General features: G+C 44.1%; 1 protein-coding gene across 1 annotated transcript in view; it reads left to right on the top strand.

Moving 5' to 3' along the window:
- GATC (glutamyl-tRNA amidotransferase subunit C) overlaps positions 1-7,327 on the top strand; it is a 77,271-nt gene extending 69,944 nt beyond the window's left edge. Inside the window, exon 5 of the mRNA XM_030218137.1 lies at positions 7,184-7,327. Coding sequence (XP_030073997.1) covers positions 7,184-7,227 — 44 coding nt within the window. The 3' untranslated portion in view covers positions 7,228-7,327. The remainder of the gene's footprint in view (positions 1-7,183) is intronic.
- The last annotated feature ends 16,256 nt before the right edge of the window (positions 7,328-23,583 follow it).

Raw genomic sequence — 23,583 nt, 5'->3', positions numbered from 1 at the left:
CTGCGTGAACTGCGCGACGCTGACCGACAGCAGCTGTTTGAACTTTTAAGCCATATCGGAAAAAACAGGTGGCCGCGCTTACGCGGTTCGCACCTTTCTTTTTTCTTTTCATTTGTTTAAACTGCCGCCACCAAAGCGCAAGAAAATGGAGGAAATTAAATCTGACGAGAAAAATCGCTGTTTAAAGTCACAGACACTGAATTATTTTCTTCTATTTGTTTTTTTTTTTTTTTATAACCCCTCAATCATAATAAAACACTGGAGCTGCCTGCTCGTTAGAAGTCTGGGGAAAGAAAGGCTGCTTCTTTGAATTTCCTTTTATTTGATCTAATTCTTTTAAAGCAGCTGCCTGTTAAAAGTGGCTGCCTCTCCCAAAGACGGTACACCTTTCCAGAGAAAGGGACGGCCCTTCCCTGCTAAGCCAGGGAGATGGGGAGGAAGGGGGGTGGACTCAAGACACTCGAGTTTAACACCCCCGAGGCTGTCAAAGAAAGAAGAGAAAGGAAACCCTGTCAAGCCTCTAAATAAGATTCCAGGCACAGAAGAATTATCACAAATATCTGTAATATCTAAAGAGAAAAGGAGAGAGACTAATGGGCTCACTTCCTACCTGCTGGGAGACTGAGAAAATACTGAGGCTAAGGTCACATGTCCAGGGCTCCTATTGGCTCTCTAGAGTCAGAGTTTTTTCTCAGTCTCCACCTGCTGGTAGGCGAGCACAACCCATCAGTCCAATCCTGGTCCGGTCCGGAGGGACGCTAAGGAAGTTAATTTTGGAAATAATGGGGAAGTATTGTGAAGATGAGGCTATTGTGAAGATGAAGCTCACACCTCAGGATCCCAGGTCCCTCTTTCACTCAGGGTGAGCTGGTTCTCAGTATGCAGATTTTATGCAAATTAGTCTACTACCCCTTTCTGCTCAGAGTGACCTGCTTCTCAAAAGGCAAACACAGTCAGGTCTCACCAACAGGATATGTCTCATACAAAGCTTTTCTACTACTACTACTACTATTTAGCATTTCTATAGCGCTACAAGCGTACGCAGCGCTGCACAAACATAGAAGAAAGACAGTCCCTGCTCAAAGAGCTTTCAATCTAATAGACAAAAAATAAAGTAAGCAAATCAAATCAATTAATGTGAACGGGAAGGAAGAGAGGAGGGTGGGTGGAGGCGAGTGGTTACAAGTGGTTACGAGTCAAAAGCAATGTTAAAGAGGTGGGCTTTCAGTCTAGATTTAAAGGTGGCCAAGGATGTGGCAAGACGTAGGGGCTCAGGAAGTTTATTCCAGGCGTAGGGTGCAGCGAGACAGAAGGCGCAAAGTCTACTACTATTGGAGATTCTAGATGGAATGTTGCTACTACTACTACTATTCAGCATTTCCACAGCGCTACAAGGCATACGCAGCGCTGCACAAACATAGAAGAAAGACAGTCCCTGCTCAAAGAGCTATGTAATAAAAGTGAGCCAAGTATAGGACAATCAAGCCATTGTGACATCACTGATGAGGTTGGCTCTTATTGGTGGCCTGAGGCATTATGACATCACAATATTAGCTCTGGTTACAAGAGACTACTACTACTACTATTTAGCATTTCTATAGCGCTACAAAGCATACACAGCGTTGCACAAACATAGAAGAAAGATAGTCCCTGCTCAAAGAGCTTACAATCTAGTAGACAAAAAATAAAGCAAACAAATCGATTAATGTGTAGAGGAAAGAGGAGATGAGGGTAGGTGGAGACGAGTGGTTACAAGTCAAAAGCAATGTTAAAGAGGTGGTTTACAGAGCAGAAAAATAATACAATAAATAATGATACATGATCTACGCAAATAGCAAATACACAATTTGGTATGGAATTCTGTATTACTATTACAAAAATCACTGCCTGATTTTCTGACCTGGACATTAAGAATAATTTATATTAAATTTATCACAAACGTTTTTCATTGAAAACTACTCGCACCCACCTCTAAGACATGAATGATGCAGCTCTGATACAGTAGTAGTAGCCCCGAAATAGATTCTCCTAGGTGAGACTTCTGGGAATTATAAAACAGCCTGTCGTAGTAAACTTCATCAAGAAAATAAACATACTCCAGTTGTAGACTTCAGCAGAGATGTATCATTTCTTTAAATACATGTGGATGATTGACAGTAACCTCGTTTCCCTTGCCTGTCTGATCTGAATTCTGGGGTTCAAATGATAGCTTTTACCCCCCCCCCCCCCCCCAAGGATAAATTCTAGGTCAGGGCCAGATTTATGTATCAGCTACACAAGTGATATAGCCAGAGAGAGCTAATTTTGGGTGGGCCTGAGCCCAAAGTGGAAGGGCACAAAATTCTCATCACCCTCATACTCCCCACCCCCAACCAAGGGCAAAATATAAATACTTGAGCAGGTGGGAATCCCCAAACTGCCACCAGCTGAAGTCTTCCCCCTTCCTGGGGCACACTTCTTCCAGCTTAAACACTTAAACAGTTCTTCCAGCTTAAACATTTCTTCCTACTCAGTTCAATCTTCCAGCTTAAGCACCTGGACACTCAGTCCTTCCTTGTAACATGGACACCCAGTCCTTCCTTGTAACCCGGACACACAGTCCTTCCTTGTAACACACAGTTCTTATACCTGACAATCTAGGGCCTTCTTACCCCAGCCAGCTTCCTTGCTTTGCACACAGTTCACCACCAGTCCAAAGGGCTCAGCCAGTACTTCTCATGGGGATCCTCCTGCTTCAGCTACCAGCTCTCTTCTTCAGCTGCTAGCTCTCCTCCTCCCTCACACTCAGGTGGGGTATTAAGTGGTTAATGACCAAACAGGACCCAGCCCATAACCTGCTGCACCTGTTTCTATCCCCAGGACTCTCCTCGGTCCTAGCGACCTCCTACTATACACCCCTTACTGGCTCCCTTTAGTGACTCACCCAGCCCTTCTCCCTAGACATTTTAGGGAAACAGCGCCCTCTAGGGGCCTAACCAGGGTAGGACAGCCTCTTCCTTCTCACAGTATATAGATGTTACTCCGACAGTTTTGTTTAATCAATATTCAAGTGAAAGGTAAGACCTCTAGGTTAGAGCTTCCTGAATGGTCAGAACCTCAAATGGGACCAGAAAACCTGCCTCTGGGGTTATGACCCAGGTGGGCTCTCCATATGTAAATCATTATTTTGCACTTTCGGGGGGGGGGGGGGGGGGGTCACACACTTAGATTTGGCAGCAGTCATGAGGTCACAGCCACAAAAAGAATGTGAAGCACTGCTCTAGGTTTATCGTTGTATCTACTCGCTACTAAGAGTTACATACCCCATGGCTGGAAACAGTCTTGTGCCCACAAAGTATGAAATGATAAATAAGATACTGGACATTTGCATAGTGGAATGTACTGCTGCATATTGGGACCATACTCTTCAAGCTCATCAAGCATTTTGGGACACAGATGGTGATAGTAATGAACAGGGTACTCTGTAACATCATTTTTGTGGATTGCAAAACTCAGGGCAGGGTAAATTGCCTGTCTTTTGTGTGAGGGAGGAAGGGGAACAGTTCTTGGGGGATAGAGTGGGGGGGGGGTCAGGTGTTTGATTTTGTCACCGTTTTCTTTTTCTTGGTTGTAATTTTAAAAGTCAATAAAATATTGTTAAAAAAGGAGAAATTAAATCTTACCTGCTAATTTGCTTTCCTTAGCGTCCCTCCGGACCGGACCAGGATTGGACTGTTGGGTTGTGCCCGCCTACCAGCAGGTGGAGACTGAGAAAAACTCTGACTCTAGAGAGCCAATAGGAGCCCTGGCCATGTGACCTTAGCCCCAGTATTTTCTCAGTCTCTCAGCAGGTAGGAAGTGAGCCCATTAGTCTCTCTCTCTCTCTTTTTCTCTATAAGATATTACAGATATATTTATAATACTTCTTCTGTGCCTGGAATCATAATTAGAGGCTTGACAGGGTTTCTTTTCTTTCTTTGACAGCCTCTGGGGTGTTAAACTCGGGTGTCTCGATTCCACCCCCCTTCCTCCCCATCTCCCTGGCTTAGCAGGGAAGGGCCGTCCCTTTCTCTGGAAAGGTGTACCATCTTTGGGAGAGGCAGCCACTTTTAATAGGCAGCTGTTTTTAAAGAATTAAATCAAGTAAAAGAAAATTAAAAGAATTAATTCAAATGAAAGGAATTTAAAGGAAGTAGTTTTTGCTTTCCCCAGGCTTATAACGAGCTATTTAAAAAAAAAAAAAAAGTGAAAAGTCAGCATCTGTGACTTTAATCGGCGGTTTTTTGTTATCTTCATTATTTTTCCTCTGCTATCCGGCGTTGTTAGCGGCGGTAGTTGTAAAAAAAAAAAAAAAAAAAAAAGAGGCGCGAACTGTTAAGCGCGTGCTCGCTCTTGGACGGGTCTGTATAGCTTGGGAGCTGTATTGACGGTTCCTGTTCGGGCCAGAGGCTAAACCATGTTTTGTGCGGCCTCGGAGGCTATCTGTTTTTCGGCGGCACGGATTTCCTGCTTCTTCGTCGGTCCAGTTAGTGGTTTTCTCCCCCGAACTTTATTCTTCTCATTTTGGCGTGCTTGGCCGCCATTGTTTTGCATGCAGCTGCAATTTCCCTTGACGTGGCAGCGTTTTTGTGCTTTTACTGTGTTTGGCTGTTTGTGCAATGGAAAGGAGATATTGTTTCTCTGGTAGTTGGGGCAATTGGTAGTATATTTTCCCTGAAATTAATTTTTACATGTATTTTTCTAGCTATTAAAAAAAAAAAAAAAAAAAAAAAAAAAGAAATGCTACGATGCGAATGGCGCTCATTTTGTTTTTCCCTCTGTTTTTTCTCCGTCGTGGACTTTTTGGTTGCTAGCAATGTTGTGAATTAAAGTGCAGCTCAGTTGGCGATTTCTTTGTTCTTGGCAAGACTCCGATTCAAAGTGCAGCTCAGTCGGGAATTCTCTGTTTTAGACAATGGGGCGAATTAAATTGTATCTCAGCTCCAAAATAACCATTTTCCTATTCCTTTCCCTTGTGCGTGATGTTTGGAGGAAAGGTCTTTGCTATTGTCTAGCACAGTTTTTATGGGGGTCCAGTGTACGTCACTCTGTGTCTTTCTCATTTCCTGGTGAATAGGACTACATTGTCTAATAGTCAATTGATTAGTACTTTACAAATCTGGCCATAATATCTTAGTTCCTTTCAAGCATTTCCCTTCTTGGCTATGATGTTATACAGTGTTTTTAAGAACTTAACAAACATGATCTACGCAAATACACAATTTGGTATGGAATTCTGTATTACTATTACAAAAATCACTGCCTGATTTTCTGACCTGGACATTAAGAATAATTTATATTAAATTTATCACAAACGTTTTTCATTGAAAACTACTCGCACCCACCTCTAAGACATGAATGATGCAGCTCTGATACAGTAGTAGTAGCCCCGAAATAGATTCTCCTAGGTGAGACTTCTGGGAATTATAAAACAGCCTGTCGTAGTAAACTTCATCAAGAAAATAAACATACTCCAGTTGTAGACTTCAGCAGAGATGTATCATTTCTTTAAATACATGTGGATGATTGACAGTAACCTCGTTTCCCTTGCCTGTCTGATCTGAATTCTGGGGTTCAAATGATAGCTTTTACCCCCCCCCCCCCCCCCCCCAAGGACAAATTCTAGGTCAGGGCCAGATTTATGTATCAGCTACACAAGTGATATAGCCAGAGAGAGCTAATTTTGGGTGGGCCTGAGCCCAAAGTGGAAGGGCACAAAATTCTCATCACCCTCATACTCCCCACCCCCAACCAAGGGCAAAATATAAATACTTGAGCAGGTGGGAATCCCCAAACTGCCACCAGCTGAAGTCTTCCCCCTTCCTGGGGCACACTTCTTCCAGCTTAAACACTTAAACAGTTCTTCCAGCTTAAACATTTCTTCCTACTCAGTTCAATCTTCCAGCTTAAGCACCTGGACACTCAGTCCTTCCTTGTAACATGGACACCCAGTCCTTCCTTGTAACCCGGACACACAGTCCTTCCTTGTAACACACAGTTCTTATACCTGACAATCTAGGGCCTTCTTACCCCAGCCAGCTTCCTTGCTTTGCACACAGTTCACCACCAGTCCAAAGGGCTCAGCCAGTACTTCTCATGGGGATCCTCCTGCTTCAGCTACCAGCTCTCTTCTTCAGCTGCTAGCTCTCCTCCTCCCTCACACTCAGGTGGGGTATTAAGTGGTTAATGACCAAACAGGACCCAGCCCATAACCTGCTGCACCTGTTTCTATCCCCAGGACTCTCCTCGGTCCTAGCGACCTCCTACTATACACCCCTTACTGGCTCCCTTTAGTGACTCACCCAGCCCTTCTCCCTAGACATTTTAGGGAAACAGCGCCCTCTAGGGGCCTAACCAGGGTAGGACAGCCTCTTCCTTCTCACAGTATATAGATGTTACTCCGACAGTTTTGTTTAATCAATATTCAAGTGAAAGGTAAGACCTCTAGGTTAGAGCTTCCTGAATGGTCAGAACCTCAAATGGGACCAGAAAACCTGCCTCTGGGGTTATGACCCAGGTGGGCTCTCCATATGTAAATCATTATTTTGCACTTTCGGGGGGGGGGGGGGGGGGGGGGTCACACACTTAGATTTGGCAGCAGTCATGAGGTCACAGCCACAAAAAGAATGTGAAGCACTGCTCTAGGTTTATCGTTGTATCTACTCGCTACTAAGAGTTACATACCCCATGGCTGGAAACAGTCTTGTGCCCACAAAGTATGAAATGATAAATAAGATACTGGACATTTGCGTAGTGGAATGTACTGCTGCATATTGGGACCATACTCTTCAAGCTCATCAAGCATTTTGGGACACAGATGGTGATAGTAATGAACAGGGTACTCTGTAACATCATTTTTGTGGATTGCAAAACTCAGGGCAGGGTAAATTGCCTGTCTTTTGTGTGAGGGAGGAAGGGGAACAGTTCTTGGGGGATAGAGTGGGGGGGGTCAGGTGTTTGATTTTGTCACCGTTTTCTTTTTCTTGGTTGTAATTTTAAAAGTCAATAAAATATTGTTAAAAAAGTGATCATTAAAGGTGACACCTAGTAAAACTTTTTACCTTAACCTGTGTACATTTGTACAGGTACTTTCTCCAATGTTATTCATGTTTGTGCATGTTATCACTTTAATAGCCACTCAATCTTTTTTTTTTTTTTCAACTAGGTAACATTGCTTTAGCAAAGGTCAATGGGTACAAGTTTTCCTGAGAGCTCTGTCTACTATCGCCTGGAGGATTCATGATGCCACTAGTCTTCAGTTATGCACTGCTTGAAAAATCACTGAATAAAATACCATTATATAAGTGTCTGTTATGAAGTTTTGCTGTAAATACAAAAGATCATGAGGAAAAAATGGTGGCAGCTATAGTTAGGTTACTGGGCATATGGCTAGACATGACTTCATGGGACAGAACTAGTAGAGATTTAGAGAAGTTCTTGAAGGTGCAATTAAACAAGGATAAGGTTAACTACTTGATATATGGGACCTAGTCTTTCAGAAGATATTTTTGGACCCAGCAGTGCTCTCCAATTGCAACTGATGGGCCAAAATGTAATGTATCTAGGCATTATTCCCATACAATATACCTGTGCCCCTGTTGCCCTCCAACCACCATCAATGAAAGACCTTTGCTCAAGAGTGTAAAGGACAAGGAGCTCTTGCAAAAATAATTTCTATGCTAATCAGCAGTGGATGAGTATCACATCTTTCTCATTGTCCCTCCAAAGTGGTTTATGCTCTTCTACCAGGAAATGGAGACTGAGAAGCACTGTATTGATAATCTCATGATATAAAAAGCCTGCACAATCCATCTGTAGCCAGTATTTCAGGAAAAACTGATGTAGTCTGAGCTCTTGCTAGTATCGCTGCGGAGAAGCCTGAGTCTAGTTTGTGCCCAGTATCTCTTTAACGCTCTCAGTCTAGGTTAGCTCCTGTGAGTTTTATTTTTTTGAGGGGGGGGGGGGGGGGGGTGATGCCAGTTGCACCTTTGTCTTCCTCCCCTACATTTGGAAGGGAGGCATGAGTTCTGTGAGAGCCAAGGTAGTGTCTGTTCACAAGGAGAGGCTTTGCTCGATATTACTGAGGTGAGGCAAGGTAGACTGAGTGCAGCAAGTGCTACATGGCAGCCACTGCACATCAATCAATACAGAGGAACGCCATACTGATCTGATCAGTTTTGGCGTACACATTTTGGAAGGTACCCGAGTGTAGGATGGTACATGCTGCAGTAGGGTTGGTAATGAGAAGCCATGTTTGGCAGGAATAGCCACCATTCTGTCTGCCCTTGACAGAAAATCAAAACACCTTGTGGCTGAGCCTCTTGTAGTATGCCCTTTAGGGCTCAGGGAGCAAAAGCAGAAGGTGCCTCTAGTGCTTGGCTTTGTATTATTGCAATCAGGTTTCCTACCAACTTTGTGCTGCTGCTGCTGCTGCTGCTGCTGCTGCTACACCCAATAAGTGTTCTGCTTAAAGAAGAGGGCTGATAAAGAAATGTCTGGATGGGGGTTATTTCTCCCACCAGGCAAGCCCTTGAGGGGCAATCAGTAAGAAGCCCCAGAAGAAGAAGATGGCCTCCCTGGCGCTACACGAATTGCTTCAGCAGCTAGAAGATCCTTCCACAGAGCAGACAACCCCAGCAAGGAGGTACTACGGTAGATCCCAGCAGGAAAATTGCCTCCATAGTCTCCATTTTCACACACATATTAGTTGTCTTGATAATGTGTCAGGGCTATAAGCACCCAAGTTCTGAGGAGTGTCCTTTGGAGTCTACAGGTTAAGGAAGACCCAATATTCTTTAGCCATATAATCAATATAAGACACAACTGCAAGAGTGGGAACATCCCACTGCTATCCAAAAGTGGGCAAGGCCAAGGCCAGCTTCTACACCAGTCGCCCTGGCGATGCATTTAGCCAGAGTGGATAGGTCCACTGTAAGAAAGGGAGACCACCATCCTAGTCAAATTTGGAATGGCATTGAAAGATCTGCAGAGTTGGCAGATGGAGGCTGCTGCTGAAGCAAACTTTTGAGGCATCAGCACTGCACTTGCAAGCAGCTTGCAAGTTACACATCAAGGGCTGGTTTGTTAGCCCAGTTGTTCTCAAACCTGGTCCTAGAGGCACCTCAGCCAGTCAGGTTTTCAGGATACCCACAATGAATATTCATGAGATAGATATGCATGCAAATCTCTCATGAATATTCATTGTGGGTATCCTGAAAACCTGACTGACTGGGGTGCCTCCAGGACCAGGTTTGGGACCCACTGAGTTAGCCTAATCAGCTTCCTGCAAGATTCTTGGCAAAGCCTCAGAGTGTGTGTTAGAAGTGGTTCACTGGTGGGCAGGGTCCCCAGCGAACAGGTCCTTGCCTATCAGAAAAAGGTCAGTTTCAGTAAAATAGAGTCCATTCCAGGGTTCTGTACTTTTTAGGCAATAAGAATGGAAGTCCTGGAGGTGCCCAAAGGTAGGTAAAAATAATGAGTGTCTATTCTGCACCACAACTGGCGATGGACCCATAGCACCTCAGCCCCGAGGGTCCTTGAGCTCATCTGAGATGGCTATGCTCTCAGACTAGTTTGGCCCTTTTTGACATCTTTGAGGTTCATTGGGAGCAGTCCGAGAGACCCAATGAGCGTCTTAATTGTGGAAGTCAGCACTTCAGTTCCAGAGGAGAGATGTCTTGGAAGGTACAGTACTGTTTATTTTGTAGTCCCAATGGAAGAGGGGACATTCCTCTTTGCTAAGACTTACCCCTCAACTTACCATGTTGATTGATGCATCCCCTGTCCCTTACCCTGCCTAGTTCACGCTGTTAGTTTCTCCCCTCCTACTTGCTTCTTTTATGCTTGCCTAAGCGTTTAAGTTTGTACTCTTATTTAATTCTCTGTAAGCCACATTGCGCCTGCATGAGTGGGAAAATGTGGGATATAAGTAACACACAAATATTTTGTTTGAGGGCCCAGCTATGGCTGCTGCAGAGGTCACTTTGTCATAGTGGTTGGCTCAAGTACAGGTCTTTTGCATGTATGCACCTCCTGTTTGGGGGAGGGGGGAGATGGAGAGGAGGAAGTGAAGCCTAGACAGGTGCCTGAAGGAGACGAATCTTTCACTCAATGTGGCTTTAGAGACTAAGGAGGTCTTACATTACCCTAAATGTGAGCCTGAATGATCAGGGAACCTATTGCCTGAGTGAGGTGGTTCAGGGGCATAGGAAAGTGTTTGGAGATGAAGAGAAATTAGGTCATACCTACTAATTTGCTTTCATTTAGTCCCTCCAGACCAGAATAACTGTTTAGTTGTGCATATGTACCAGGAGGTATAGACTAATAACGGATTTTGAGGCAGACAATAAGAGCCCTGCTCAGGCCCCTAGAAACCTCACTATTCACAGACCGAAGCAATAGGAAAGATAGAAACCAGACATCTGTGCACCAATCAGTGCCCATAGCCAAGGAGACCCTGCTGGCCACTGTAAAACGTTTGACTGGGCTGTTTGTACATTTCATTTTATCTGATGTTTTAAATCAAAAGGGCTCCCCACTGAGCCAAGAGCAAAAGGAACATAACCAGAAACCACCTAGCAGCTGAACCAAAGAAATCAGATACCAAATAGGGAGGGATGTAGGCTGGGCCGGAGGGACTAAAGGAAAGCAAAGTAGCAGGTAAGGTAAGACCTAATTTCTCCTTCGTTAGCGGCCCTCCCGAACAGCCTAGAATGACTGTTGGGAAGTAGCAGAGCAGTAAAGCACGGAGGTACCAAAATAGAACCCCCCTGAATGAAAATCAAGGTTCAGGCAATTGGACATCTATTCAATAATACCAAACAATCAAAGATGCCTAAAGATACCCAAGCGCTACAATACTTCGCACTAGAAACATCAAAATTCTGAGACAAGACAACCAAAGGACCTTTCAATTTGCCAAAAGGGCCCCCGTGATACCTCCAAACCTCGATCCCTCTCCCTCCGTCGTGTAGCCGCAGCTACCACATAGTCTGCACTGTCAACTCAAGAAATGAAGTTTCTGGAGACCCCAGAAGTGCCTAGAAATGAAGTTTCTGGAGACCCCAGAAGTGCCTAGAACAAGGACCATGGACTGGAAATATGAAATGACCAGACTTTCTGAAGAAAGAAACCGATGCACCTTACCTCAGCATGAGCCCCTCACACAGACAGCAGGAGAGCCTTGAGAGAGTGAGCAAGAGACCCCCCCCCCCCCCACTAGGGCCCCCAACTCGCTGCGGACAAGGCCTGAAATCCAAAACAAGATACAGTGGGCATTGGAAAGGCCACTAGAGAGAGAGAAAGGAAAAAAAAAAAAAAAAAAAAAGGAGTAAAGTACTTACAGTAGCCGTAAGATGAACCCATGCAGAAATCTTATACCTTCAGAAAGATTCACCATGAGCCATGCAAGGGGTACCCAGAATCAATCTAGGCCCAGGAAACCCAACCTAAAAAGAGCCTCTCCATCCACCCAAAAAAACCCCTGCCTAACTAAGGCGAGGAATGGCAAACACAGGAAGCTCTCTAGCTCACGAGGAAGGCCCACAGCCCCGAGACAGCTGCCCTCCAAACATCATCAGGCAACTGATCCTGCTGCTCCAACAGATGAAAATAGACACACAGCTACCTCATTGACAAGCACCACTGCAAAAAGCTTGTCGACAGACCACTGCAACCCAGGAACCTGAACCATCATCCCAGATGAGGCAAGAGCAGATTCCCCAAGCCAACTGACTGGCATCAGAGAGATCGCTGACCACAAATTGGGCTGCAGCAGTGCCCACTGGAACTGTAAAACCAAGTAGGAAAGATCAGAAGCACAGCAGTCTAAGGAAGACATCGTGAGAGGAAAGACTACAAGTGAGTAGGCAGAAACCCCTCAGTCCCGACAATCTCTATGCAGCGAAAGACACTGAAGAAAAGTAGCCGAATTCCCAAGGGGAAAAGTAATTCCTCAACTCCCAACTCTTGGGAAAAGAAAAAGATGCAGGAAGTCAACTGGACTCTAGAGACCAAGAAAATTACATACAAATCCAACATTAGGAAAGTTGCAGAAGTCTCAAACACCTTTTGCTGAGGTTTCAAATAATTTAGAAGCCACTAGAACTTTGTAGCAAAAAACGTGACCAACTGAGGGAGCAAGAGATCAAATGGTTTCTTCTGCTGTGCCATTCCCAAGCAGTAGGTTCTGCTCTAGGCAGGCTTAAATCGATTAGGGGAAAGCTACAGATAGCTTTGCCTCACAAGTCAGACCCATGCAAGATACAATAACCATCATAGGGGACCGGGGACACACAATATCATGCTGAAAGAAACCCTGTCAAGCCTTCGTATAATTTAGACTGGAGGATCTCGAAGAGAAAGAACAAGGTGGCAGCAAGCTTCTCTAAATGCTGAAAGTAGTAAGGTCACAAAAGAGGAAGGAAATCCTGAAAAGATGGCAAGGAGAGAATGTTATAGCTATGAATCTTCTGCAAATGTCAGTGTATGACAAGCTGTCTCATGCCTGAAATGGAGAAGGGGAAAAAGAAAAAAAGCCTAAAGACATCACGATTCTCCATCTGGACCTGATGTACATACTGTTGTAATGCATATAACTAAACACCTGTCCAGTGTTAACATGCTGCATTTTTCTGTAGTAAAGGCCAAAAATAAGTATATTGAAAAAGTATTCCTATCTTTAGAAGCCGATAAACCATTTACACTAGATCTGAGAAAAGAAAGCCCTGTGAAATTAGGATACCAACAGACAATTATTCTATGGCAAGACACCTTGAGGACTGGTGGAAAGCCACCAAAATCCCTTCTATTGACCTTACAGGGTTATTGGTGCAAAAAAAAAAAAAAAAAAAGTTGCCTTAACCAAGCAAATATACCATATAAATTCCTTCACAGCCTAGGCACCCTGTTATCAAATAACCCTCTCAATATGTTTGAATTCAGCTTTACCTCTTCCTGTCCTCCCCCGATACAGAGTCCAGCTGCCTCCAGGTGGAAATAGCAAAGGAAAAGCCGTCACTACCTCATTTCTGTGGTTCAAGAACTTTGACTTATCCTTTAGAAAAGGATGGTGACCCGTTTCTAATTAGATTGTTTGTAGCAGACAAACGCTGAACCAATAGAATTTCTCCCCCCCCCCCCCCCCCCCGAATTATGACTAAAGGAGAGGGAAATGCAGAGTTTAAATGGAATCCACCTAGGTGCCTTTATACAATAGCCTTTCTGGAAAGCTGGTGCAGTGGCAGGTACAAATGGTCACCCTAACTGTATGTGCCTGGTTACAAAAGTATCCTGCACTCTGTATTGTTACATCACTGACCACCCTTTGTAAAGCTCTGAGCCACTCCCTTCATAAAGTGGCACCAGAAAGATCTTTGTTAAGCATAACAGTAAAGAGAGGAGATGAGAACTCTTGTATATGAATGCAAGACACACTAAGCACTGTATGTAGCAAACCATAAAACTGAAGGAAGGATCATCCTATGTTTCTATTTTTTATTCAAATCATGCAGACAGTGCTCTGGTACACCATCACCTGAGCAAAGGTGGAAGCATGTGATGAACCATCAGGCAGTACCAGTGCAGTCACTGGACCCAAACCTGAAATTCAGGAGCAAACTGTCAGAACCAATGGGTGAATGCTAACACAGTCCCAGAATTTTCAGGGCTAGCACATGGCAAGGTCCCTTAGAAGACTAGAGAGAACCTAGTGCAGCAACTAGAAAGGTAAAACAGACCCTTAATGAAGAATTAAGACTGTTGAAGCCAGCACTCAAAAGGCTGTAAATACCAGTTCTTGACAAAATATCTCTATATATAAAAGGCACCACCAACGTTCTATGAAGCCTCCAGCCGGAAGTGTGAAGGAGGAGAGATATCCGGTTTCCCCATGAGTGTCTGCCCCGCCCTCTCTGTAACACAAATGAAGCACGAAATCAAATCGCTCTCTCTGCTGTAACAGTGAAGGACTCAGAGGGGGGAGGGGAGAGAGGGCAGAGGGCAGGGACACACACACTCCCACATGCACACAGAAGAAAACCTTGCTAGCCCCCGTTTCATTTGCATCAGAAACGGGGCTTTTTTACTAGTAAGTACATAAGTAATGCTGGGAAAAGACCAAGGGTCCATCGAGCCCAGCATCCTGTCCACGACAGCGGCCAATCCAGGCCAAGGGCACCTGGCAAGCTTCCCAAACGTACAAACATTCTATACGTTATTCCTGGAATTTTGGATTTTTCCAAGTCCGTTTAGTAGCGGTTTATGGACTTGTCCTTTAGGAAACCGTCCAACCCCTTTTTAAACTCTGCTAAGCTAACCGCCTTCACCACTTTCTCCGGCAACAAATTCCAGAGTTTAATTACACGTTGGGTGAAGAAAAATTTTCTCCGATTTGTTTTAAATTTACTACACTGTAGTTTCATCGCATGCCCCCTAGTCCTAGTATTTTTGGAAAGCGTGAACAGACGCTTCACATCCACCTGTTCCACTCCACTCATTATTTTATATACCTGTATCATGTCTCCCCTCAGCCGTCTCTTCTCCAAGCTGAATAGCCCTAGCCTCCTTAGTCTTTCTTCATAGGGAAGTCGTCCCATCCCCGCTATCATTTTAGTCGCCCTTCGCTGCACCTTTTCCAATTCTACTATATCTTTCTTGAGATGCGGTAAGCAAACAATAACCAACTAGAGGAAAAAAAAAAAAAAGAATACAGTTTGACCTTGCATTAATAAAAATTTTGCAGATTCTGGTAGTCAGACACAATCAGAAAGGAGAAATTAGATCTTACCTGCTAATTTGCTTTCCTTTAGTCCCTCCGGACCGGACCAGGATTGGACTGATGGGTTGTGCTCGCCTACCAGCAGGTGGAGACTGAGAAAAAACTCTGACTCTAGAGAGCCAATAGGAGCCCTGGCCATGTGACCTTAGCCTCAGTATTTGAATAACAAAGCAGGAAAGAAAGAAAGACCTTCTGTGCCGTATGGAATCCTAGCAGCCACAAAGCACTCGGCAATGCCAAGTATCAGAGCTCACCAGCAACTCTCACCAGAGAAGTGGTATGGCCCGATATGTATTACAGCTCACCAGCAACTCTCACCAGAGAAGCGATATGGCTCACGTATAATATAGCTCACCAGCAACTCTCCCCAGAGAAGTGGTATGGCTCACGTATAATATAGCTCACCAGCAACTCTCACCAGAGAAGTGGTATGGCCCACTTAAGATTTTATAAATATTCCATCAACTGAGCTTACCAGCAACTCTCACCAGAAAAGTGGTAAATCATATTTAAGGTTTTATAGATATTCCAGCAACTGAGCTCAGCCACAACTCTCACCAGAGAAGTGGTATGGCATATTTAAGGTTTTATAGATAGATTCCAGCAATTGAGCTCACCAGCAACCACCAGAGAAGTGGTATAGACCACGTAAAGTTCTGTATATATATAGTATTGTTCCACAAATCGTAAAGGAATGAATACACTTCCTACTTAATAAAAGAAGCTAAAGAGTAGAGAGAACATGGGAGGGGCCTGGTCCGGTCCGGAGGGACTAAAGGAAAGCAAATTAGCAGGTAAGATCTAATTTCTCCTTCCTTAGCGTCCCTCCGGACCGGACCAGGATTGGACTGATGGGAAGTACCAAAGCAGTAATCTGAAGGGACCCTATGAAAACTGCAGAGAAATGTTCATGCTGCATAGGCCACCTGGCGACAACTAACATGTAGTGTGTCCCAATGAGCAAAATAAAATGAAACTAGGACTAAGTTGCCAACTTACCAATGTGCACCGAGAGCACCAAAAATCGCTGTAGTAAGAATAGAGCCCGCTTCTGAACTTGTGGAATATGTTGTAATACGCTGTGGAACTGCCCTCTCAGCGAGAAGAGAAATAGACATTCTCATTTCCTTGATCCTTCGAGATATAGCAGGTTAGAAACAATGAAAAACTTTTACGCCTACTGGCTAGAAGGACAAAACCAATAAGAAAAATCCGATTGGGAAAGGTGAAAACTTTAAACTACAGCAGACCGAAAAGAAGTTACCAACCGTAGAAGTATTCCACACAGAGATCTACTTGCTGCAATGGCTACTAGGAAACACTGCTTGAAGAGGAAAACTTTATAGAAAAAGTTATGGCTACTAGAAAACAGAACTTTAAGAGTCTGTTCACGTAGTTCACCTAGCTGGTGGACGAAGCGGGGGGTACAGGTGCAGGACTCCTTTAAGAAAACCGCTTTGACAGTGGATGCTACATAAGCGTGCGGTTGTCAACAGTATCATGCATCACTGATAGAGCTGCCAAATGAACTCTAATGGATGAGTAAGACAGACCAGATTTCGCAAGATGCAGAAGATATTCCAAAACATGCGAAATGGATACTGTTTGTGGAATGAAGTGGCGAGAGGAGCACCACAGAGTGAACCGTCGCCCCTTTGATTCATAGGACTTTAATGTAGATTTCTGTCTGGAAGCAATTAAAACTTGAAGTACTTCCTGCGAAAATATCAAAGACGTTGCGGACCCAGTAACCACGCCATAAGTTTGAGTGACTGGGGGACCGGATGTAGAAAGGTGCCTTGGTTCTGCGTGAACACCTAGTGAGATGACGGAAGAAACGCATATAGAAGGTTGAAAAACCCCTGCTGGACGTTGGCATCTGTCCCTGTCTCCGTCAAGACTGTTGCTGAACGGAAGAAGCAAGAAATGTTCGTGAGCCTGAAGGCAAAAAGAGATAGCCCTGAAGTGTCGCAGTGAGGAAGTAAGGCTGAAAAAAATGAGAGTCCATTCACCTAAATGCAGGGTGAGACAACTAAGAAAAAATGACTACAAACTCAAGAGTATACTCTTAACTCCTCCTTGGCGGATGACATAACCCATTGCCATGGCAAGGACCAACATAGCTCTCTCCGCCTTGTTTGACAGTAGGGAAAACAAAATTCACCCGAAGGTAAAATTGCTGTGGTCCCCCAGAAAAAAATATATACAAACAGGCTTCTGCCAAAAAGTGTACTGCACGAAGCATCCCTATGACGGAACTAAGGTTCTTGAGATAACTAGATGACACTTAAATAGCGCGATTGATGACCCTGAGATTCGCAATAGGATGAAGGAAAATTCCTTCTTGGGCATTAGAAAGTAAAATTGCATTCTGCAGAATAGAGCGAGGAAATGGCCGAAGGCCCAAGGTCACCAAGAAAAATATAAACTGGGATGTTTGCAGAGGAGACAAAAGACTGTGCGCCCACCTGACTAAACAAAGAGAAAATCAGAGATATCTGATGAGAGATCAAATGAGAGGCCTGGCTACAATCACCACCCAACCTAGAGACTGTAAGAAATGCAACACCCGGTGCGTGACCTGAGAACTCTGCTGATAAGACTTTCTCCAATTAGGCAGTCGTCTAGGTAAGAATGAAATGACCCTAAGAGCGCAATGAACATCCTCTTAGATCTATAAAAGAACGGAAGAGAGAGTACTGCTGAAAATGTCCGGTTAATGCATAAGCAAAAAACTAGCCAATCTCTGGATCCTGAGGAGAAGAGGAAGGGTGACCAAGGACACCAGTTAAATAGGGCTACAAACTCCAACCCTATCTCTATGGCGTTCCATAGTTGGGTAAGTTCTGAATATAGGAGTCCACCATACGCTCCGGACAGAAAAAAATTGTCCCAGTATGAACGTCTGATTCACCGGCCTGTAATTTCTTGGATCTCCCTAATCCACATACCACTAATCCACGTACCACGGTCATGCGTCCTCCCTCACTGAGATGTAAGCTCCTTTGAGCAGGGAACGTCCTTCTTTGTTAATTTGTACAGCGCTGCGTAACCCTAGTAGCGCTCTAGAAATGTTAAGTAGTAGTAGTAGTAGTACCAGACTCACACCCAATAGATATGAACGTTGAGCTTGTTTCAGGTTAAAACACTGAACCTAGGCCCGGGGTCCCCGGTGTTCCTAGTGGTGAACAGCCATGGCAAATATTGTATGCGTTAGTTTGCAGAATTACTGCAAAACCTTGCTTTTGGAGCAGAGATTACTGTTCGATACGCTCGTGAGAGGTGTTTTTTTTTTTTTTTAATGCTGTTCTGGTTGTAGAAAGGTGGACATTTGAGCTTTCCCAGAATGGCAAAACTTATGTACCTATGCCCATTAGATATGAATGCTGGACTTGATGGACTTTAGGCCTTACCCAGCATAACCATACTTATGTACCTATGGCATAAATACACAGGAAGTGAGTGAATCCCCTTCCAATTGAAAGAACACTCTGGAGTGAAGGGGCATAGAATGAAAATGAAAAAGGACAAACTTGGCAAATACCTGTAACGAAAAAAGTGAAGTTGTGCCACAGCCACTTGGTGAAGGCAGTGTAGACAAGACTGTATCTGAATTCAAGAAAGCTTGATATAACATCAGGTCTCTAAGGAAGAGGAAGAGATAGCAGATGGTATGTATAGGCATACTGGACCAAACCAGGATGTTTATAATCTGCCAATGCTGAACTGATAGAGTACAGACAAACACGAGTAGATGGTTTGAGGACCTTCCACTATCTTTAAGTGGGAAATATGCAAAATGAAAGGATGACTTTATTCTCTAAGTGACCATATGTCCTGTAAAACCCAGAAGAAAGCTAAAATGAAATATGAGAGGCTTCAAGGCAGTTGGAAAAGAAGGGAAGACATGAATAAAGCATGCCAGCTAAGACAGCTGAGTGATTAGGAGCTTGGTAGACAGGACTGTCCCTCAGAGAATATGAAAGAGCTGATATATCCCCATGGCATCTGAACAATCTACTGTATGCCTCTAGAGAAGGCTTCTTAAAGTCTGAAAAGGAAAACACTGTATAACACTACAGCCATTGAGAGTTGATTGTCTGTTAAGTTCTTAAAACACTATATAACATCATAGGCATGGAGTAAAATGCTTGAAAGGAACTAAGATATTATGGTCAGAATTGCAAAGTACCAATCAATTGACTCTTAGACAATGTAGTCCTATTCACCAGGGAATGAGAGACAGAAATTTACTCTATGCCTATAGAGAAAGTTTCTAAAGTTCTTAAAACACTGTATAATACTACAGCTATTGAGGAAAATGCTTGAAATGAATTATGATATTATGATAAGATGTAGATTTTCCACCAGGCAATGAAAAATGACTGAGCACCAGAAAAAACTAGTGTTAACAGCCCCGTGATACAGAGAAATTTAAAACAAGAAAAGCTTGTTATATATCCATATATGAAAGGAGCCCCCTTTCAACCAAATATTGCCTGCTGATGTGAAGAGCATTTTAGAATACGCGGTTCAGCACATACAAAAGTGTACACATCTTGGAGCCGAACTGCTCTATGAACTGCAGCCTTACCTTCAGCAGAGAGATCCCCAACTGATAAGACGGAGGGAGAAACAAAATGGCCGCTGTTCGCGCCACTGGCCCCGTGGCGATCGTCGACAGCGCGCCCGACACCTCCGAACAAGCGGAGCCCAGTGGAACGGCGAAGAAACAACAGCCGGCGAAAAAGGCCCCGAAAAAACTGGAGGCAGCACCGGACCCGAAGAAACCTTGAAGGGAGAGCAAAATTTACACGTTCCGGCTGCGTGAACTGCGCGACGCTGACCGACAGCAGCTGTTTGAACTTTTAAGCCATATTGTAAAAAACAGGTGGCCGCGCTTACGCGGTTCGCACCTTTCTTTTTTTTTTTTTCCCATTTGTTTAAACTGCCACCGCCAAAACGCAAGAAAATGGAGGAAATTAAATCTGACGAGAAAAATCGCTGTTTAAAGTCACAGACACTGAATTATTTTCTTCTGTTTTTTTTTTAATAACCCCTCAATCATAATAAAACACTGGAGCTGCCTGCTCGTTAGAAGTCTGGGGAAAGAAAGGCTGCTTCTTTGAATTTCCTTTTATTTGATTTAATTCTTTTAAAGCAGCTGCCTGTTAAAAGTGGCTGCCTCTCCCAAAGACGGTACACCTATCCAGAGAAAGGGAAGGCCCTTCCCTGCTAAACCAGGGAGATGGGGAGGAAGGGGGGTGGACTCGAGACACCCGAGTTTAACACCCCCCGAGGCTGTCAAAGAAAGAAGAGAAAGGAAACCCTGTCAAGCCTCTAAATAAGATTCCAGGCACAGAAGAATTATCACAAATATCTGTAATATCTAAAGAGAAAAGGAGAGAGACTAATGGGCTCACTTCCTACCTGCTGGGAGACTGAGAAAATACTGAGGCTAAGGTCACATGGCCAGGGCTCCTATTGGCTCTCTAGAGTCAGAGTTTTTTCTCAATCTCCACCTGCTGGTAGGCGAGCACAACCCATCAGTCCAATCCTGGTCCGGTCAAGGATAGGATGGGGGGGGAGGGACCCAACCACCCAAGTTTAGCACCCGAGAACCCCCGCGGGCCTCAGCCTCTGCCAACAAACTAACCAAAATGACACACAGATGTAGGAGAGAGAAAAGGGAGGGGAACCCTCACCCCCCGCCACACACCTTTAAAACTTCCCACCATGAGTAAAAGAAATCTACTGCTAGTGGAGCTTCTAGAAATTAGAAATAAAACAGAAAACGTTTGAGCCCATGAGGCTAACCACATCTAGCACCTGCTGGCGCCTGAGAATACGGAGGTTTCCCGGGGGGGGGGGGGGGGGGGAGGCGGGCAAAGCAGGGCTCTTATTGGCTGGCTCAAAATCATTCTGGGCCAGGCCGTTGGGACACTAAGGGAGGGCTGGTTGCTTGGCTCCAAGAGTTATTCTGCCACTGGTCCAATACAAGGTGGTTCAGGTTCTGTATCTCAACTGTCAAGGTGGCATTCAAAGCAGACAGACAGTGGAGGAAATGAGCGGGCCACAAAAAAATGTGGTAGCACTAACAGTGGTTGGGATTGTAAATGCTCAGGCTACTTATGTAAACAGGAATACCTTGGAACCCAGAGAAGCACACTCCATGTTTAGACATGTTGTACAATGCTAGGGGCCTTTAATTGTTGGACTTTGGCTAACCCCACACTTGCCCAGATTTTTCAGTCACAGGAAAGGGTAGTAAATAAAGGCCCCTATCCTGCAGTAGTTTGGAGGCTACTGTATGTATTCCTCTGTGGTTGCTGTTGGGTAGGGTAGCTCTGGGAGATATTGGGGGGGGGGGGGGGGGAGAGGAGAAGAGAGAAAAATCAGTTATTCGGCAATGCAGGGTTATCCATTTCAGGACCTGCTTCTAATACCAGACATTTCCTGTCTGTTTTAGAGTCTGGCTCAAAGAGAGCAAGGTTAGGGAAAAGAGCTTGTTCCAGTCAAGTAACTGACTGTTGCAGTCCAGAAAGTCATCCATCTTACTAGGATACATGTTGAGTATAGAATACTTTTGAGGCACAGGGTTGGTATCATAGATTGCAACCCCTTGGAGCAACCTTGTAGAATATCTTACTGTTTTTGCAAGATGGCCTCAAAGTCTTGGATTTGAACATTACCAGTTCAAGTGGTGGACAGTAGATGTTGCATAAGACCCAACCAAGGCTGTCCCTTGTTCATGTGCCTAGATGCTGGGTATTTCTAGGGCCTCAAATATTTGCATCCTGTGGCACGTAGTTATACCCTTTACTGTCTTAACTTCATCCTTTCCTCCTTGCTTAGGGTTCGCTTTGAGCCACGGCAGGAGTATTCTCTCAAAGATGTAATGTTGAAGGCAGTGGTTTAGGTGAGATATGCTCAGATGATGTATGTTACAAGAGCTTTGTCAGGAGCCATTCTTTGCAACTTGGCCAGTTCCTTCATTTTGAGCCAAGATAGTATCATCTTTTCCCACTCAGTGAGTTGTCATACTTCCACAGTGTTTCAAAAGACAAGAGACTTGACAGCTTAGGCAAGTTGCATCATTTAGACATGCATAGAACCCTACAAATATAATTGCAGAATTCCTTAGTTATCCTCAAGTCAAATCTGTCCCTGTTTGCAGGGCTGATGAGGGGAGATGCCGCTTTGCAGACGATACTAACAATATGAAGCTTTTCGTGTTGCTGACCGTATAGAGTCCTTCTTCTTCAGAAAGCAGCGGTATTAGGTAATCGTGTAATATTGGGGACATGGGTGGGAGAAGATGAGCCTTCCTACTGGACCTGGAGAAATAGGCTGAATACACTAATACTATTAGAACAAAATCAAGCCCAGGGTTTCCCTAAAAGAAAGAAAATGTTTTTGGCTATCTGGGAACTATATATTCAGTCACTCCCGCCTAGGGCTAGAAGTTTGATTTTGAATACTTTTAGGTAGAGGTTCAGTACATTTGGCAAGGGAGATGATCCTTGCTGTCTGTGCCAGGTTGCCCCCCTCCTCCCTTTACTCTTTATCCCCACCTTTTTTTTTTTTTTTTTTGGGGGGGGGGGTTATTTTGTAACTGGAATGTTATAGAAGGTATGGGAGGGGGTGGGTAACAGGAGTTGCTACCTATTTCTATGGTTCTATCTTAGTTTGTAAAGTTTGATGCAGACTTTAATTAACTAACCTGTTGATTTATAACTGGGAAGTGGAAAGGGGTATAGGAAGAGGTTTTATCAGTTAAAACTTGATGGCATTTTGAAATGTATGAGAATGCTCACTGTGGTGCTATTGGAACATGTTCTGCACATTGTTGGAAGGTTGTGCACTTTCTATGTTCTGATCAGTCATCAATAAAAACCGTTGAACTATGAAGCCGATACTAACTAGATAGATTAAGATGTTGTATCAACGGTCATTGCTCAGAGTTGTATTGTACCACTTGCCCTTTAGGTGTATTCTACCAAGACACAGGCTTCAGCAACAGGCTGAGCATAGTTTAGTGCTGCCACAGGATGTTTAGAGGGCAGCCATCTTGTCTCTGCTTTCCTTTACCCAGAGCTGTTGGTTTATATTCAAGTGAGACAGGACACAGCCTTTGCCTTAAATCTCTTTACTCCAGAACCCAGGCCTAGAATGTTTGTATCCTGTAGTTTAGGGATCACAGGTAAAGAACATAGGTAAGAGAAGTAGCAGAACTTCAAATGTAATATTTGTTCCTTCCCTTCTCTGCGGGTCAATGGCTTGTCCACTTTACAGTTCTTCTAATAACCTATTGAAAGTTTTTTTTTTTTGTTGGTAGCTGCTTTGTTGTTGACTAGGAGTAGCCTACATTGTCATCTGTATTGCTGTTGCTTGGTTACATTATAATGCACACCATCTCATGATGGAGCATACGTCCACACAGCTGGACTGATGTGTAGGATCCTAGGAAAAAATTTGCAGATAAGCCCCAATTTCTCCTTTACCAAGCATATTACATTGTTTAATCCAAAACAGACCAGGGGTAAGTTAACTTGCAGGCTAAATACAGACTGAATTTTACGTGGCCGGTAAGACCATGTGAAGAATGCCCAGAAAAAAAGTCATTAACCAGACTGATTTTTAAATAATGTATTTTGCAAATATTTTCAGAATAGCCATTCTGTTTCCATCATTTTTACTTACTTGGTACAGGCCAGCTACAGAACACGAGTGTAGCTCCAGTGCCAACTTTGAAATGTTGCAGCCATTAGGGACAATGTCATCTGTAC

The sequence above is a fragment of the Microcaecilia unicolor genome, chromosome 11, assembly GCF_901765095.1.
Source record: "Microcaecilia unicolor chromosome 11, aMicUni1.1, whole genome shotgun sequence".
Lineage (NCBI taxonomy): Eukaryota > Metazoa > Chordata > Amphibia > Gymnophiona > Siphonopidae > Microcaecilia > Microcaecilia unicolor.
Note: the sequence above shows the minus strand (reverse complement) of the source record. Positions and strands in the feature narration are given on the sequence as shown.